The sequence below is a fragment of the Clupea harengus genome, chromosome 13, assembly GCF_900700415.2.
Source record: "Clupea harengus chromosome 13, Ch_v2.0.2, whole genome shotgun sequence".
NCBI classification, from domain to species: domain Eukaryota; kingdom Metazoa; phylum Chordata; class Actinopteri; order Clupeiformes; family Clupeidae; genus Clupea; species Clupea harengus.
In genome coordinates this window covers 8,919,772-8,937,134 of record NC_045164.1, presented here as the reverse complement: position 1 = coordinate 8,937,134, position 17,363 = coordinate 8,919,772, and the positions used below count along the sequence as shown (strand labels likewise).

Sequence of the window (17,363 nt, the reverse complement as noted above, 5' to 3'; positions counted from 1 at the left end):
TTTCATCAATCTTGGTTGTTCAGGAAATGTCAAGTTTATGTTCATGTTGCACTCATGGTAACATGCAGAAATGCTGCCCAACAGTAGACCTATACATTTTAGTTTTTTTTAACAGCTTCAACAACAGAGCATTGCCAATAATTAATACTGCAGTGTTGTTATGACGGGCAGCATTATGCCACACCTTGGAAGCGTGTGGGAAAAACTCTGTGGTACAGATTGTTCAACCTCAGGAATTCAACATCAGATATGACGTTCGTCCTTCTTTTGTGCAAAGTCTAGAGAGAGCGACACGTCTGCACGTCACCATGAACGTAACGTAATGGCGTCACAGAGTTCAAGTGGGTGCTACCAGTGGCCATAGAAAGTATTGCACGCGGCTCTGTCAGCCTTGTAAGTGAGCGTGTGTGTATGTGTGTGTGTGGCGGAAAGTCCCTACCCCTGTGGAAATCCCCGCTTTTTTCCGTGTTGAAAAAAACCGTTTCACTTAAATTAAGTTTAACACTGTGAGCTAGGATCTTATACCGTGAGCACACTACAAATTATTTGCGAGTAAAGGTTAATGGCGCTATGGACGATTGCGGTTACACTCAGTGAAGTGCCAGTGGTCTAGTCGGAGCATCTTATGGGCTTTGTTGATACCGACATATTGAACAGGTAAGAGTTGCATCCTGTCGCTTTGCCTTTTTTCGGGCCGAATGGCTACATTTGACATTTTAAGCGATAGGCCTATAGCTTCCAAACTATCTCAAACCAGTGTCTCGTATACAAAGCCTCACTCAGTCTGGGGTTGTTTCCCCCTCTCTCGGAGGCGCCACCGTTTTTTGACAGCCATTGTTTACGAATACGTCACCTACCAGCAATTAAATAGCATTAACGAAGGATGAAATATTCATAGCGATATCACTGTCCCATGGACAAAAGGAACGACGGATGTCACGACTGACAGTTTAGCATTGTTAAGATTTGTCTATCAAACCAATTACGTAATCGTAGCGTCAGCAAGGGCTCCTGTTGAAATATTTTTTCGAGCCCGAAGTACCTTAGCTGCGGCGGTCTCCATTGTGCCCAGTCCTGTGGTGAAGCTGTCTGCGTTAGCCTGCTATGTAGCTATAACACACAAAGCCTTGGAGACAGTTTAGCGAGGGCCCTTGCTCTAAATAGAGGGAGAGAGTGAAGGCTAAAGAATAACGTGCTACAACCTTGATGTTTTTTTTGTGAACATGCTTAACCTGAGCACCTCTGACGGGGGTGACAGGTGCCCTTGTCTTTAACCTGCCATCTTTTGAGTGTCTTTTCACCTAGCAACTTCCTGTCTTCTGTTTCCCATACGAATCTCTCAGTACAATATGTTTGTCAGTTGACCGCCTTCTCTGTGTCAAAGTCAGCAAAAGGCTTGCTGACCAGACGGTTTGTCAGCACTATCCAATTGACATGTCCCTGATGTTCTTGGCCCTCGCGAACTTGTGAAATGATACGAGTAGGTTTAATATAAAGACAAGAAATAATCTTAAATGTTTTTGGGGACACACTGTGTTAACCTGAGCCTCAGAGTGCAGGCTGCATCAGTGCTATTTTTTTGTAAACAGTACGCCTGTATGCTGTGTGAGGTGGTGTTTTAGCTGTCACAGGTCAACCACATTATTCCTTAACACGCCTTCCCAGCCTGTTTTTTGGGCCGTTGCTTGGAATTCACCTATATAGGACAGCACAGATCATCTGATCACTATAAATGTGTTCTCTCTGAAACAGAAACTCAATCTCACAGTCATCAGCAACTGTTGTCTAATGTATGCTGAGGCTTCCTGCCTAACCTCTTACTATTTTCCTGCCTCTCCATCCATCTCTCTCCACTTCCTAGTACCGAGTTGGTGCCGATTATTCCGGAATACACCATGTCGCAGGGCCAAAACTTCCTGCCTAAGTTCCTGTTTGTGAGCAACCTGTTCAAGGCCATGAAGATCCGGGAGAGGGTGCCTAACGATGTGGTGAAGCCGGCAGTCAGCGGGGGCCTGGTGCACCACCTGCGGGGTATGCACCGGCACACGCTGGAGATGATCCGCATGAGCCACTTCCCACAGACCTTCCGCGAGATCATCCAGTCGGCCATCCTGGACCGGGCCATGCAGACCTCCCTGGAGCAGGAGAAGAGGCTCAACTGGTGCCGCGAGGTCAAGAAGCTGGTGCCACTGCGGACCAATGGTAAGATCAGAAACACACACACACACACACACACATATGATGGGGAGCTTGTGGGTTTTCCCGCTTAGAGTAGCCAGAAAGTGCATTTGAGCGGGATCTACTTGTAAAACCCAATGCTGAAACTGGAAGCCCTGTACTGACTATCATGTGAGATCCACAGATTCATGCGGTGGTCCAGTTGTACACGCATGCAGTTGGGGTCTTTTTGTGGTGGTCTCCCTAAATATTGGGCATAGCACTGGACCAAAGGATGAGTGTTATACATGCTGAGTAGTGAGTACCAGCAGTTGTGTGTATGTAGATGGTTAATCTCTAATGCTGGAGAGAAGGTAACCTCTGTGCTCCAGAAGTATATATAATGCCAGCGATAAGAGCCTTTGTGAACACATCTGTGCACATCTGTGTATATGTGTGTCCGTATTATTTACTTCTTTTTGCCATGTGTTGTGCTATTGGGAAGTTGACGTGGTGGTAGGTTGCTCAACAACATGATTCATTCAACCCCGGCATCATATCCTCAAAGTTGAAACTCTATTCATTCCAGGGTTACTCGCATTGGTACAAGATGTACAATCTTTACTGTGTTTCGGGAAGTCATGGTGACCTTAGAGGCGTGTAAAGAACCCCCTCATACCCCCCCCACATATAAAGCACAGCTTAACTAACATGTTAATTGACTTGACATTGCCGCTGATGAGTCCCCCCTTTGTCAAACAGAAGTCAGAGTGCTAGTATGACTAAGAAGAAGGAAACTTGTGTGAGTGTGCCTGTGGAGTGTCCCTAGCTAGTTTACTAGTCATTTACTGTAAGTGCGCTTGATGATAAGGCACTGTACAAGTGCTAATGTTTAACTAAATTACTGGATTCTTTCTCTTAATTTTTTCCATAATGTTTATTGTCAAAGGCCACTTGCAGAAAGAAATTGAAATGTAACTGAGCAGAACAGGAACTGAAGTTGGAAAGAAGGATATGACCCCTTTGCAAGAGGCACTGCTTTTTTGCCTGTCATGGCAGATGATAGATCATCTTTGAGAACTGAAAATACATTCATATTCAACATTGAAACATACATAAACTTGACAATCACATTTCACAGAGATAACAGCTTTTAGAATGTCCTTTAGAAAATATTGCTGCTGTCCCTGGATGTGTATTTGACACGAAAGACATAAGCGAACTCACATGTTTGTTAGATAATGTGTTGCGGGGGCTAGTTCATCCTCATTAATACTACATATTTACGCAATGTGCTTAACGAAGTTGCTAAAGGAATTCAGGTGATATTTTAAATGAGCTAGTAAATGAGCACGTTCGCTCACAATCTATACGTTTTCATTTCAGTGTGTATAGGCTACGTGCAGAGGTCACGGAAGTTTAAAATAATGGTTAACCCATCCATACTGTTTATGCCTACTTTTTATGAGTTCTCAGTCAAAGGCAAGGCAGTATACCTTGTATAACCATGTTAGTTAAATATTGCTGAAGAACACACATTTGACATTATTTTGTGGATAGTACACATAAGAGATATTTTTTGTTTGTATTTAGTAAAAGACAGGTGAAAGATAGTGTTATGTATATCATGAGTTGGTTACTTAGTAGGCTAAATGGTTGATTAGAGGGTGACTGATTCTGCAAATGTTAGTGCTTCAGAAAAACCAAGGATGTGATATGACAAGACCTGGCAGCCATTTCCTTCCTAATGAGAGGGGAATTTCCTCTTTGAAGCAACACAAAGCCCAGGGTTTGTCTTGTCTCTTTTTTTTTTTTTTGGGAATCTCTGGCCTCACTCGGGGACATGACGCATACGTGACTGCTCAATCTGGACTTTACAGAGTGTGTAATCTCCTTCGGGCTCAGACCAAGCAGAACCTGTATCTGCCAGGTGATGGGGGGAACGAGCATAGAGTGGACAAGTAGGACAGCACAAACTGTTGGCTTACACTGGTGGCCACCACACCACACCACACCACTCCGCTGCAAGCCTTTTGGTTTGTGTACACTTCTCGTGTGATTGAAACCCGGCTTGTCGTTGATAAGGATGTGGTTGTGCGAGTCGGCACAGGGTATTTCCAAGATGGGATCTTATCGGTGTCATGTGTCCAATATCAACTTTCCCTTTTCGCTCGCGACCAGCCAGAGGGCTTCACTAAGAAAGAGAGTAGGGGTCTCAGGAGGCTCAGCCTTTGGCATGTTTATGTCAGGATGAGGTCAGAAGAACCTTTAACTTAGTTAATGCGGAACAGCCACACGTGTCTTGTGGTTTCGACACAGGGCATGTCAACAAGTGGCTTTGTGGTTGCTATGGTGCGTATGCATAAAAGCCATATTTTTTTTCCATTCTCTGTTAACTGACCCTAAAGTAGAACACCATCAAAGTGTTTACATTCTCTTCGGGCGGAATCTTTGAGACTCGAAAAAAGAGACTTCGAGAAAATTCCTTCCTCTCTTTAAGCCAGCGGAAAAACACCATATTCAGTTTTCTCATTTAGCTCCATTGTTTTCTGAAAGAGCAAATTACTCCCTTTGATGTAAATTGAACAGGCCTTCACTGCAGAGGCCTGCATTAGTCTTTGAATGCCTATTATAGTAATTGAAGACAAGTATTTGTTCCTGTTCTGCAGCCATACCTTCCATGGCACCAGTGTGTATGCGTGTTTGTAGGACAGACACGGATGGACAGACACAGACAGACAGACACAGACAGACACAGACAGACACAGACAGACACAGACAGACACAGACAGACACAGACAGACACAGACAGACAGACACAGACAGACACAGACAGACAGACAGAGTATGCTATTAACAGGTGCCATAGTATGTACATGAAAACATGTTTTTATGTTTTTATTTCTCTGTGTCAACACATGGTCATAAATCACCCGCCCATTGGCTGTCACTCGGCGACCCATTCTAGTCGAGCCATGCCAAGCTCCGCCCCCTGGGAAAGTCCAGCCATGTTGAGAGGCCCTGTGCTATAAGCCCAGGGGAGATGAAGGGTTAGAACGACGCCAGCCTATCAACTCTGAGTCAGAGAGAACCACACACACACTGGGAAATTCCTCTGTGTGTGTGTGTGTGTGTGTGCGTGTGTGTGAGTGTGGATCTAACTTGTGTGAGCGGTTGGGTATTTCAGTGTATATCCATCATACTCATCACATGTGTTGCACAATGACAGAAAGACCCAATTCTTCGTATGGCTCTGCAGATGAAATTTACTGGAGTTTTATAGGTGCATTCAAAGGTAAAGCATGCAGTTTGTGACAGGTACATTTCTTCTATAGCATGTCCAAGCAGCTTGCTTGTAGAGAAGTCTCAAAAACATAGGCCAGAAGAAGCGTGCTGTTCAACGCCTGGGCCTCAGTCTGCACACACTGAATTTGAATTCATACTTTGAGTTGCACCTTTTTTCTTCCCTTTCCATTTATTTGAAGGAGGAAAAAGTAGGGGATGACATGACAGGAGGTCTGGGAAAAAGAAAAAAAAAAGCGTCTGATGTTTCGTCTTTTCAAAAGTGGGGATGGTTGTGAGGTGTTACATATACCCGTCTGATGCTCTTCAACCATGTTTTTCGGAAATCCCCCCTTGATCTTTTCGCGGCCCCTTTTTGCACCTCTTTACCCATACAGAAATGTCGGTGTCTTTCCCCCTTTCATGGAGAGAGCTCCAGTTGTGTTTGGGTATGATATGGTGGCTTGCGTTGTGGTTCTCTTTCCCTCAGTTGTTTTGTGAAAATCCAGGAATAGTAAGGTGTGACTCACGCTGGTACCTGGAAGCAAATCTTTTGCAAACATCCCATGCGAAGCTGCTTGAGGTTACGAAACTATTTGGGAAAGTGTGTTTTCATTTCACTGTGCTGTAGAACTTGCTTACAGGCAGTTTGCCAGAATGTATCTATGGGTGTGTATGGGTGTGTGTGTGTGCGTGTTTAGATATGGAGTGAGGTTTGTGAGTGGATGTATGTGTTAAACAGTTTGTGTACCCATAATATTCTCAGTGGTGGTTCGCTTAACATCAAACCTCAGAACAGTATCATTAACACTTTTATGATTTGTGTGCGCTTGTCTGGAAACTTTGGGGAACTCCACATTATAGGGCATTTTTGTTAACATGACGGTGTTATTATCACTTATCAATGGTTAGATATGTAGGCTCAGGTGTGCACTTGTGTCATCTCAGGTGACGGCAGGAATTACCCAGACTCTAAAACAGGGTTATTATAGTTCACGAAAACTAAAACAAGCAGTGAAAAAAATATTTTGTTAACTGAAATGAAAATAAAACTGGGTTTTCAAAAATATGAAAACAAAGTAAAACTGCAATGAACCATGGCAAAGAAACTAAAACAACATAGAATTTCAGGTAAAATCAGCTTTGTTTTCGCCCTTGATGTGCACTGTGGTTGCTATGCTTCTTTGTCCTGTTCTGTTTGACTTCTTGACAGACACCGGCCTCATAAAAGGACCCAGGATGAATGAAATAAATCATATTTGATGTCATGCTTTCTTTCATACCTTTTTCGTCTTCTATAAATCAAGGCTTTCTTCGTAACACCTGAAAAGCTAAAGTTAACACTTAAACTAAATAAAAACTAAACTTAAACTAGTCAATTCCTCAAAATAAAAATTAAACTACTTATGTACTTGTAAAACTATCTAAAACTAAACTGAAAAAAAATCAACTGAAAGATGTTCTAAAAATAAAGTTTAAAGCTTCATTATACCGTATGCTGCTGATCTTGCAAGCACTAGCTGGAGATGTGAAAAACAAACCGCTTTGCTTATCCCTTGCCTGATACACATACTGTCTCCAAATCACGTCTTTGACAGACAGCATGGAGGCCCAATCCTTTGCTTTGAGGCTTGCTGCAAAAATCTCCGAAAAATATCTGTACAGAAACACCCCTACCGTAGCTGTTCTGTGTGAAAGTAATTATGGAATATCTTTATATATCCATGTGTTTGTGTAGCCATGTTGATTTATTGATGTGTGTTTGTGTGCATGTTTTCAGGAGATGGTAACTGCCTGCTTCACGCCGCGTCCCAGTACATGCTGGGCGTGCAGGACACGGACCTGGTCCTGAGGAAGACCCTATATGCTGTGCTGAAGGAGACCGACACCACGGACTTCCGAGCGCGCTTTCAGACGGAGCTGCTCCACTCACAGGAGTTCACTCAGACCGGCCTCCGCTACAGCACCATGGTAAAAGCAAACACACGTTTCCAGACTTGGGAAAATTTAGTTTGACCTTGTTTAGTGTTTTATTACAGTGTTCTTTTACGTTTTGTTGGTCAAATAACTGAAATATATGAGGCTGAGTTAAGACAGGTTATTTTGGTTGTATGGCCATATGTGGTTGTAGTTGCATTGCTGCACTGCAACATCGGGGGTTTCTGCGGCTACACTAAGATTATCTCACTGATAATAGAGGGAGGTGTGAATCTTTTTTTCTCAGCCGGGTTAAACATCCACCAAACTCACCAAGGTTGCGATGTTTGATTTTCTTTCCTTTTAAAAACAAATACAAAATTGTATGCTGATGTCCTTGGTCTGCGTGTGTGTTTTTGCAGAACTGGGAGGAGGAGTGGAAGAAGATTGTGGACATGGCCTCACCGGTGTCCAGCAGCAGCGGCCTGCAGTTTGACTCCCTCGAGGACATCCACATCTTTGTGCTATCCAACATTCTTCGGAGGCCCATCGTAGTCATTGCAGGTTCGTAGTGAAGTCAAATTACCTCTCTTCTCGTGAGGGGCTCACCCCCTCCTCGTTGCCTGACACGGAAGCTGTTAGTAGAAATGTGAGCTCAGCAGTGTCTCGCTTCAGAGGAAGCGGTGAAGTTCTTTGGAAAGCGACACATTCACAAAGTGCCTGAGGCCAACACATTGTTTATAAAAAACAAGTCTTAATTCTTTTCTAATATTTAAGTTAAATATTACATAATAATTTATTAAGTGCTTAAGTTTACTTTGTTTATTTGATTAGTAGGTCTGTCATGGCAGGTGAAATATCATAGCCCTGATCTACAGGGCCTAAATGTAAGACATTGTAACAGTTCTGCTTTCACAGCTAATTCAGTTAACATTGTTGAATGTCTCTGCCCGTTAACAGATAGTGTGGTAAGAAGTATGAAGTCGGGTTCCTCCTTCGCCCCACTCAACGTGGGTGGCATCTACCTGCCCCTGCACTGGACCGCCAGCGAGTGCTACAAGTATCCCATAGTGCTCGGCTACGACTCGCAGCACTTCGCCCCTCTCATCACCATCAAGGACAGTGGCCCAGGTGAGGACCGCACCTGGTCTGACACGTCACTTTTGTAAACTGACCCCCAGTGAGGGGAGAGGCAGTTACTCTCATCACATTGATGAATACCACACAGGCTCAAAGTTTAAATCAGTAGTAAGGGGAAACATGTTTTTAGTGTTTTGATGCAACTCTGAGACAGATATGTAAGTAATGTCTATTATTATTTTAGTTACTTAAGTCATTTGTATGTGTTCCTTAGCTAATTGCTTATACTTGTGGACAAATGTAATATCAAATAAACAAAGAGGCACAGAAATGTACAAAAAAATACTGTCTGCTATAGTGCTTATAGAATTGTTAGTGTATTGTTGTTATGAGAAGTTATGAAGGCATGTTAAACTCTAACTGATGTGTTTGTGTCTGACTCTCTCTCTCTTTTTTTTCCTACAGAGATACGCGCGGTGTCACTGATCAATCCGGGTCGCGGCGGCTTCGAGGAGCTGCGGGTGCATTTCCTGACCGAGAAGGAGAACCAGCAGAAGGAGCGGCTGCTGAAAGAGTACCTGATGCTGATCGAGATCCCCGTCATCGGCGTCGCCTACGACACCACGCGCATCATCAACGCAGCCAGGTACGGAAGCTAAAACCAAATATCGGAGATAAGGGTATCTACTGTACTCAGCCATGTTTTATTTACACACTGTACATTTAACAACTGATTATTGGTATTTACATACATTCTGCATTCGTAATCCTATTGAGATGCAATACTCTGTGTCCAATCCAACTGAGCAGCTGACCCTGAATGTGCTGATTATTTGTCGATGTCTAGGTTGGATGAAGGGAACCTCCCAGAGGATATGGACCTTATGGAGGACTACTTGCAGCTAGTCAACCACGAATACAAGCGCTGGCAAGAGGACAAAGAGGCCCTCTGGGCACCTCAGCTGCAGCAGCGGCCACCGCCCTTCTCCGTCTCGCAGCTCTCGCTCATCGAGATCCGCTGCGCCACGCCGCGCTGCACCTTCTATGTGTCGGTGGACACGCAGCCGCACTGCCACGAGTGCTTCGAGAAGCGACAGGCCAGCAGGAAGCTGGAGCCCAATGTGGTGGCGACGGTCGGGCCCGGGGTGGTGGTGGGAACGGTGGGGGCGACGCTGGTAGGACAGTCGGGGTCTGATTCGGAGGGAGGGTGCAGTCGCGGTGCCCCTCCCGCCCCCACAACTGCGGACCGGGCCCTCGTGCCGAGCCCGCGATCGGCGCCCCCCACCGCTCCCAGTCTGAGCCTGTACAGCGAGACGCACGCTATGAAATGCAAGACGCCCGGCTGCCTATTCACCCTCAGCGTGGAGCACGACGGACTATGCGAGCGTTGCTTCGCCGCCAGGCAGAACCCGCCCCCTGCCCCCCCCAGCGCAAACACCACGCCTCTCAACGGCCCGACGCACCACGGCTGGAGCCAGTGGACCGGCGGGAGGGACCTAGACAGAGACAGAGACCGAGAGCGAGAGCGGGAGTGGGAGCGCGAACGGGACCGCGAGACGGAACGCTGCACCGCGTGCCGACAGGAGGCCTTCAGGACATTCAACGGACTGTGCCCACCCTGCATGCAGCGGACGGAGGCGGAGCGCAGCGAGCCGCAGCAGGCGCAGCAGCCCGCGCCCCCCCGCATCGACCCCTCCGCCGCCTCGTCCTCGGTGTGGACGCAGCTCCGGGCCGCCGAGCGCTCGGCTGCCTCGGGACTCACGCCCTGGCACGTGCCCAACAGCACGGCGCGGCTGTGCAAGCGCAGCGGGTGCCAGTTCTTCGGCACGCAGGAGAAGCTGGGCTTCTGCACCATCTGCTACGTGGACTATCAGACCAACCACCGTAAGTGCAGACACTTTTCTCTCCTCAGCCCATCACACCTTACTCATCGCCTGTGTGTGTGTGTGTGTGTGTGTGTGTGTGTGTGTGTGTGTGTGTCTGTGTGTGTGTCACCATGGTAATACTGTGGTGGGGCGGTTTGCTTGGTGTTGTACCTGACACGGGAAGGCACCTGTGAAGGCCCTATGAGGGCGTTGAGGAGAAACACAAGCAGAGGGACAAAAGTTCGGAGCTCTCCATGAACACATCCTGGTTGCCCCTAAAGCGAGGCCCTCAGCCCCTTCAGGGGCATTCCCCCAGTTAATCTGCCCCAGCCTTTCATATCTGTCTGGCCCTAACTAATTAACTGCAAAACAGATTCATTTTGATATTTGAAACGTGAATCTCTCCCTAATTAATAAAGTAACGCAATATACCAACATGGAAATTTCACAATTCCAGTTCAGGTGCATGGCATGAGTATATGCATAGATCTATATATCAGTACATGAATCCAGCCTGGCCTTGAGAAGTGGAGTTTGTGAATGTTTTCCAGTGAATGGTATCAATGATGGAGTTTGTGAATGTTTTCCAGTGAATGGTATTAATGATGGAGTTTGTGAATGTTTTCCAGTGAATGGTATCAATGAATTATTCCTCCTACCCTCTGTTGACTGTGAGAGTGGGGTAGTCTGACCTTTGTGTTGAGTTTGACTCAAAGTGATAGAACATGACGCAAACTATTAAAATCACCTCGGAATACAACTTGGGGACCTCCAAGACGCTTGTGATGCCTTCACACACTCATACTGGGACCAGCACAGAAGTGCCTTGTCATTGTCGACGAGATACTCTTATTTCCATATGACCCAGTTTCGGACTTGTCAGGGGGTATTTCGTTGGCTTTTTTTCAGTCATATTCCACATGTACATGCAGACAGTCCACTCAGACAGAAACTCCCCTGCTGACTCTGTGTGTGTGTGTGTGTGTGTGTGTGGGTGTGTGTCTGTGTATGTGTGTTTGGCTACGTGGGTATTTGCATATATGTGGCTCCTTCTCAGAACCCAACTCTGATATGTGTGTGTTTGTATTGGGTTGTGTGTGTGTGTGTGTGTGTGCATGTCGTCAGATTTTGCAATGATACTTTTGCCTTTCTGAAAACTGCCTCTAAATCTCGACGTTTGTGTGTTTGTCCTTTTTGCGTGTGTGTTTCTCCAGAAGCGCCACCATCCACAGTGCAGCCGCGCCACACGTCCGAGGCGGGCTTCCAGAACTGTCCGCGGTGCCGCGGGCCAGGCTGCGGAGCGGTGGGCAAGGCCATGCTGGAGGGCTACTGCAACAAGTGCTACGTGAAGGAGCAGAGCGCCCGACTCAACAAGGCCACCACCAGAGGACCCAACTCGCCACCGCTAGTCGTGGTGAGCTAACCTCTGCGGCAGCGCTAAACTAAGAACCTAACTGCTCTAACTGGTCTAACTTACTTAGACTAGAACCTCCCTGGAGGTCAGGTGTGGGTCACCTTTAGATGACCTTTAAACCACCCTGAAGAACAATATGTGGCTCACATGTCATGTGTTGACTGCTTCCTGAACTGATTCCTCATCTGAATCCAAACTACCTTGTCCCACAAGTATGTACCTGTAGATTACCTGTAACATATTTGAATATAGTAGGGCAATGTAAATGTTTAGTCTTCTGTTCTGTTAATGGCTGGCAAACAACAATCTAAGAAGGGCACATATTATTCACTCATTTTAAGCCATCAATCTACCTCAGGGTGAACAAAATGAGCTGAAACGGAAAAAAAAACGGAATTCACCAAATGTGAAACGGAAAATGCATTTTTTTGAAACGGAAAATCATTGGCCCTAATATAGCATAGAGAATACAGGAGTTCCTCAGGAGAGGTTATTATGGGGTGTGCGTTGCATCATGGGTAAACTGTGGGTGGGATAAATGTTGTCTACATGAGGAAGAGGTGCAGTCACAGTCTTATGCTGTGGGAAAGCACTATTCTCAGAAGGTGACTTCAGTGATGGGTGGTTTTTGAGTAAGGGTTTCACTTCAGGGCCAGACAATGAAAAAAAGAAGTATGACTTCCGAATCCATACGATCTAAAATTAGTTTCTGAGAATCCACATCATCATCGTACACTTTGTAAAGTCATGGTTGGTTTCAGCAGGACTTTCTTTGGTTATTTGGGACCTCTCCGTTTGTGTTTCACTTCCACTGTGTAGATGGAGGCTGAAGAGTAAGTCAAGATGTGAGATTAACACTGAAGCATGACAAAACATCTAATTTATCTGCCTTCTGTCTTGTCTTCTCTTTCTTTTATTCTTGTCTCTCTTCCTTCCGTCTCCCTCAGAGAGCGCCCAAGCCTCGTCCTCCACCCACCGATGCCCAGTGCAGACGCAGCGGCTGCAAGAACCTGTCGCCCGGCTGCACAGACCTGTGCCCGGACTGCGTGGGTCGGGGCCAGCGCGAGGGCCGGCGAGCCCAGGCGCCAAAGGAGAAGAGCAAGCAGCGTTGCCTCACGCTGGGATGCGACCACTACGCCAACCAGGAGAAACAGGGCTACTGCAACGAGTGCGACCACTTCAAGCAGATCTACCGCGGCTGAGACACGCATCTTAAGACAGCGAGAATGAGAAATTCGCCCCCCGACGCGGATGGTACGGACTAGCACGTGGCTCAGTTCGAGGCATGATTCGAGTTCATGAGCGGCTCCATTGTTTTTTTTTGGGCCACTGAAAAATTAGAAGCCAGCCCTCGTCACACACATACAACCCCACCTCTGTCCCCGCTGAATCAACTCGAAGGCCGAATGACAAAACTACTGAAACCCCAAAACGAAATCTGCCTGAAGAGGCAGTAATGACTTAAATTTTGGGCAGCTGAAGAGCCTGATCGGTGAATTGGCTTTTCCTCCCTTCTTAATATGCAGATGATGTGATGGTCGTCTGTGCAAAGTGTATCGGGCAACAGGGTGACACCGCAGTCCAGAAGACCTGTCTCCTTCCAAACATATACACACACACACACACACACATACACACGTCTGTGGTCACGTGTGTTTAGTGCCAAACTGCCTGCCTGGAAGGATCCTGCTCTAAGACAGCTGAATGTCCATCGAATGTCAGGGCAGGAGGGACTCACGGACAAGCAAGGACATGAATGAAGTGATCTTATTTTATGCTCAAGAGCAGCATAACTGACCAAAGTTAATTTCGTACTAATGTAAAGTTTTGAGGAAAAAAACAATACAAAAGCAAAACAAAAACGAATGGTGCACATTGCCAAAACACTGATTCGAAGACATGGACCCCAGCATTCCCTACAATGAACAAATCCTACACAAAGACAGCTACACACACACACACACACAATCACACACACACACACACACACACACACACACACACACACACACACACACACACACACACACACACACACACACCAGAAACAAAGGTGTGCTTTTGACGTCTGCGTTGAAGACGCCACTGTATGTACAAACTGAATCCCTGTCATGGTCACCGGACTATTGTCCACTCATCGGTTTGCCATGTCACTTAACGTGCCATAACAGGGAGGACATGTTGCCTTTCTGACACTGAGTTTGTATTTGCCTCTGACCACTCAAACACACACACACACACAGTACACTCATACTGACACACAATCGTACCTACAGTACGCAAACAAACACACTTTATTTTGGTTCAGAACAGGACTATTGTTTTGGGGGTTTTTTGTTTGTTTTTTGCGACATGCAGTACCACAGCAGCTAAAATCTTTTGCGGTTCCACGCACCACAAAATGAGACCTCATGGACACGTAGCTCATGAAAAACAGTTTCAAAAAAGTGCAATAAAACGTCTGTATATCCTGCCTTCGATTTTGTAAATGGTGGAAAAAATGATTTTGTTTTGTCAGTGCTCTCTTCAAGCAGAGTCTAGAGAGCAGTCATAACATAACGGTTCCACGCGTTCCATGGAGAACGCGCGCAAAGAGGAGTCCAGGGAACCCACACAGCCATCAGCCATTCCCTCTGTGCAACAGAGATGAAATGATGAAAAAGGACTCAACCCAAGTCTACTGATAATACACATACACTCACACAAACGCATGTTTTCCCCCATGCACATTATTTCTATTTCTTTGTGTTTCTTTCTATTTTTCTCTATCTTCCTATCTTTCAGTTCATCTTAACTAACATCTATCTCTCTATCTCTCCCTTTTTTCCCTGTGCCTATCTTCATCTACCTATCTGTCTCTATCTACCTATCTATCAATCTATCTAAACTACCTAGAGTGTGTGTGTGTCTTTGTCTCGCTCGATGCCACTCGATGCCTGTCACACATACGGCCTGTGTGCTCTAACTGACATGGAGTGAAGCTGCCAAATAAGTGTATACAATATCTGCAGTAACATTTTCTCATGAAGAGGCTAGCCTGCCAGACAGACCACTGTAAACCCCTGCGGAGGGCTATCTGATGTAAAGGACCGTAATCAATGCCTAACCATACCTAAATTCATTACAGACCTTTAACTGCTTTGCTTCAAAAGCACTTGACATTTTGATTTTGAAGTTTTTAAAACATGTTTTTGAAAAGAACAGATCAGATTTGTGCAACAAATGCATTGTATGCTAAGTCCGTTGATTCCCCATCATCTAGAGGGGTGTTAACTGTAACGCAACTACTCTCTTCATTCAAACCCACACATGCACACAGATTCAGATACTTCAATAAATATCCACTGTATGCATCTCTGAGGTCCCAATACTGTAATGTATAGCTTTGTCTACTTGAAACCTAGATAAATGTTGGCCTAGATAGTTACACAAATGTGCTTTACACAGAGGACGTACCGACAGGGGACATCTGAGGTTCGCTAAAGGAGATTTTTTGGAAAGGGTGCACACTCTTTCAGTTTTATGTCTGTGTCTAAGAGAAGTACAGACCATCACAAACTTGCACAATAACCGAAAACGCTGCTCTGATTTAAGGATGGTACTTTCTTTGACACTCATAGCAACATTCCAATGACGGTTCTAAGACAATGAAGAAAGTCTGGAGAATTTTTTTATTTGTGCAACCTTTCATATTAGATTGTATGAAACGCCTTTTTTCTCTCCTGTTGATTGGTTTAGTATTTATTCATAACAAAATATGTGTACCATGTGTTGAAAATATTTATATGTTGTCCTGAAAATAAATTATTTTTATTAAGAAAATAACATGAATTTGAAATGTTGTTGAAGTCGTTTTCCCTTCTAATTGGATAGTAGATGCACTTGCACCTTCTCCACTGATCTCACTGTGGTCGGTATTTTAGTGATTAGTATTTTCTACTGCAACTGCTACAATTATTATCAATCTACGGTTACGGTTGGGCTTATCACCTTCCTTTTCTTGCTGGCCCTACTGTACAAAGTATCCTTGGGTATTATTGTTAATAGGCATTAACTTGTTCATTGATAAGGACTGTGTACTTCCTACATACTTGTCCTGATAGAGTAGGGGTCAGTAGGTACATTTAGAGTTTGGGTCATAGTGTGATAATATCTAGGGCTACCTATACAGACAATAATACACTATTATAATGTAGCATTCTATTGAAATTATAATATCATATAGGCTAAAATAATAAACTTGAATTATAGGCTACCAAGATATGTTATATCAAGTAACCATATTTGTTATTGGCTATAAAATAGTGGACCCACATCTAATCATTCATCCTGTCCGTCCTTGTTTTGATGGGCCATCTTGAAAAAACAATAAATCTCTACAATCTTTTCATAATGAAAAGTACAACATATATTCAGATTTAAGGCTGGGGTCAGGTTGTGGTCAATACGTTTTGTTGACAATTGGTGGACAGGACAGAAAATTTGGTTTATAGGTAGGATTAAATGTGTGTTTAACGTTCCAACTGCATGGGCTACTCTCCATATAAAATAATGAAGTTCAGTCGCACCATTATGTTAGGTGAGAATTCACACTCAAGGTTACCTTAGGACTCCGTGGTGCATATAAGTATATTCATTCAACAACAATTGTCGGGCTCACTCACAGCTCAAGGATGAGAGTGAAGCAATTTCACAAACATCGCACAGGGTTTATATACGTTAAGATGTATCTAACACTGACGCCATAATTATACATGTCAGCAGAAATAGGCACACGTGAACTAAGGTCTCTTTGTGTCATCCCGGCTGCTTTCTGTCACACATGCATGCCAGTAAGAGATGGCAGAACAGGCAGTTCGTGGCGTCAGCACTTAACAATCTTAGTTACACACAGGAACACAGAAAAACCATGTTCCCGCACACATAAGCACATGATTCCTACAAAGGCATTAATGATTAATACATTCTTTGTTCAACAGTGTTTCACAATTATTCCTATCACCATTCACACTGAACGATGTCATTTTTGTATTGAATGTTTGAGTTAGAAAACAAGAAGTTCATCACAGTGCGGTTACAGGCAGCTGTAACTTAACCCTCAGTCTCTGTCAGGTAAATTTAGTTTCTTCCTCTTTCTAACAACGCATCGCTCCCACGCAATTTTTTTTTCAACCTCGCTTTGGTTGTTCGAAAATCAGGCAACCCCCTTCCACTGTTAGTATAGACTGATTTGGGGTGTAGAGGAAAGGCCCCTTGAAATGCAGAGGGAGGGGGGTGTTTGTTGTAGGGAAAAGGTGACATTTAGCTCGATGCGTTGGCGTGGCCACGTTAGCGTGGGCGGCGTAGCTCAGTCACCCCAGCAACAGGTGAGCGCTTATGAAAATAGCACAGGCGACAACGCATACTGAAAGGCCAGCGGTCACCCGCTCTCTGCTGACTTGGAGGGGCAGACAAGAACGCTCTGAATGACAGGAAAGGCTGTCATATTACAGTGACTGATTTTACACATTTTATGTGGGGGGGTCAGTGTAATAATTTTAATAGGATACAATTACATTTTCAAAAGTAACACATATAGTCAAAAACTCTTATTCAACTTTCATTAAAATAGTGTAAAACCAACATTGCTTTACTGTCCATTCCAGTCA

General features: G+C 44.9%; 1 protein-coding gene across 1 annotated transcript; it reads left to right on the top strand.

Annotated features, from left to right (window-relative positions):
* Nucleotides 1–357: 357 nt before the first annotated feature.
* Nucleotides 358–15,540, top strand: tnfaip3 (tumor necrosis factor, alpha-induced protein 3). Its single transcript, XM_012825167.3, has 9 exons — nt 358–657; nt 1,862–2,202; nt 7,220–7,410; nt 7,779–7,920; nt 8,317–8,487; nt 8,902–9,082; nt 9,284–10,320; nt 11,516–11,715; nt 12,663–15,540. The coding sequence occupies exons 1-9, from the start codon at nt 626–628 to the stop codon at nt 12,915–12,917; spliced, it is 2,550 nt and encodes an 849-aa protein (XP_012680621.1). The 5' UTR covers nt 358–625; the 3' UTR covers nt 12,918–15,540.
* Nucleotides 15,541–17,363: the final 1,823 nt, after the last annotated feature.

Coding starts and splice junctions, on each gene's coding strand:
- tnfaip3 (XM_012825167.3), top strand. CDS start 626: ATGGGCTTTGTTGATACCGACATATTGAACAG. Junction 7,921..8,316: donor GCCCATCGTAGTCATTGCAG/GTTCGTAGTGAA, acceptor GCCCGTTAACAG/ATAGTGTGGTAAGAAGTATG. Junction 11,716..12,662: donor ACTCGCCACCGCTAGTCGTG/GTGAGCTAACCT, acceptor CGTCTCCCTCAG/AGAGCGCCCAAGCCTCGTCC.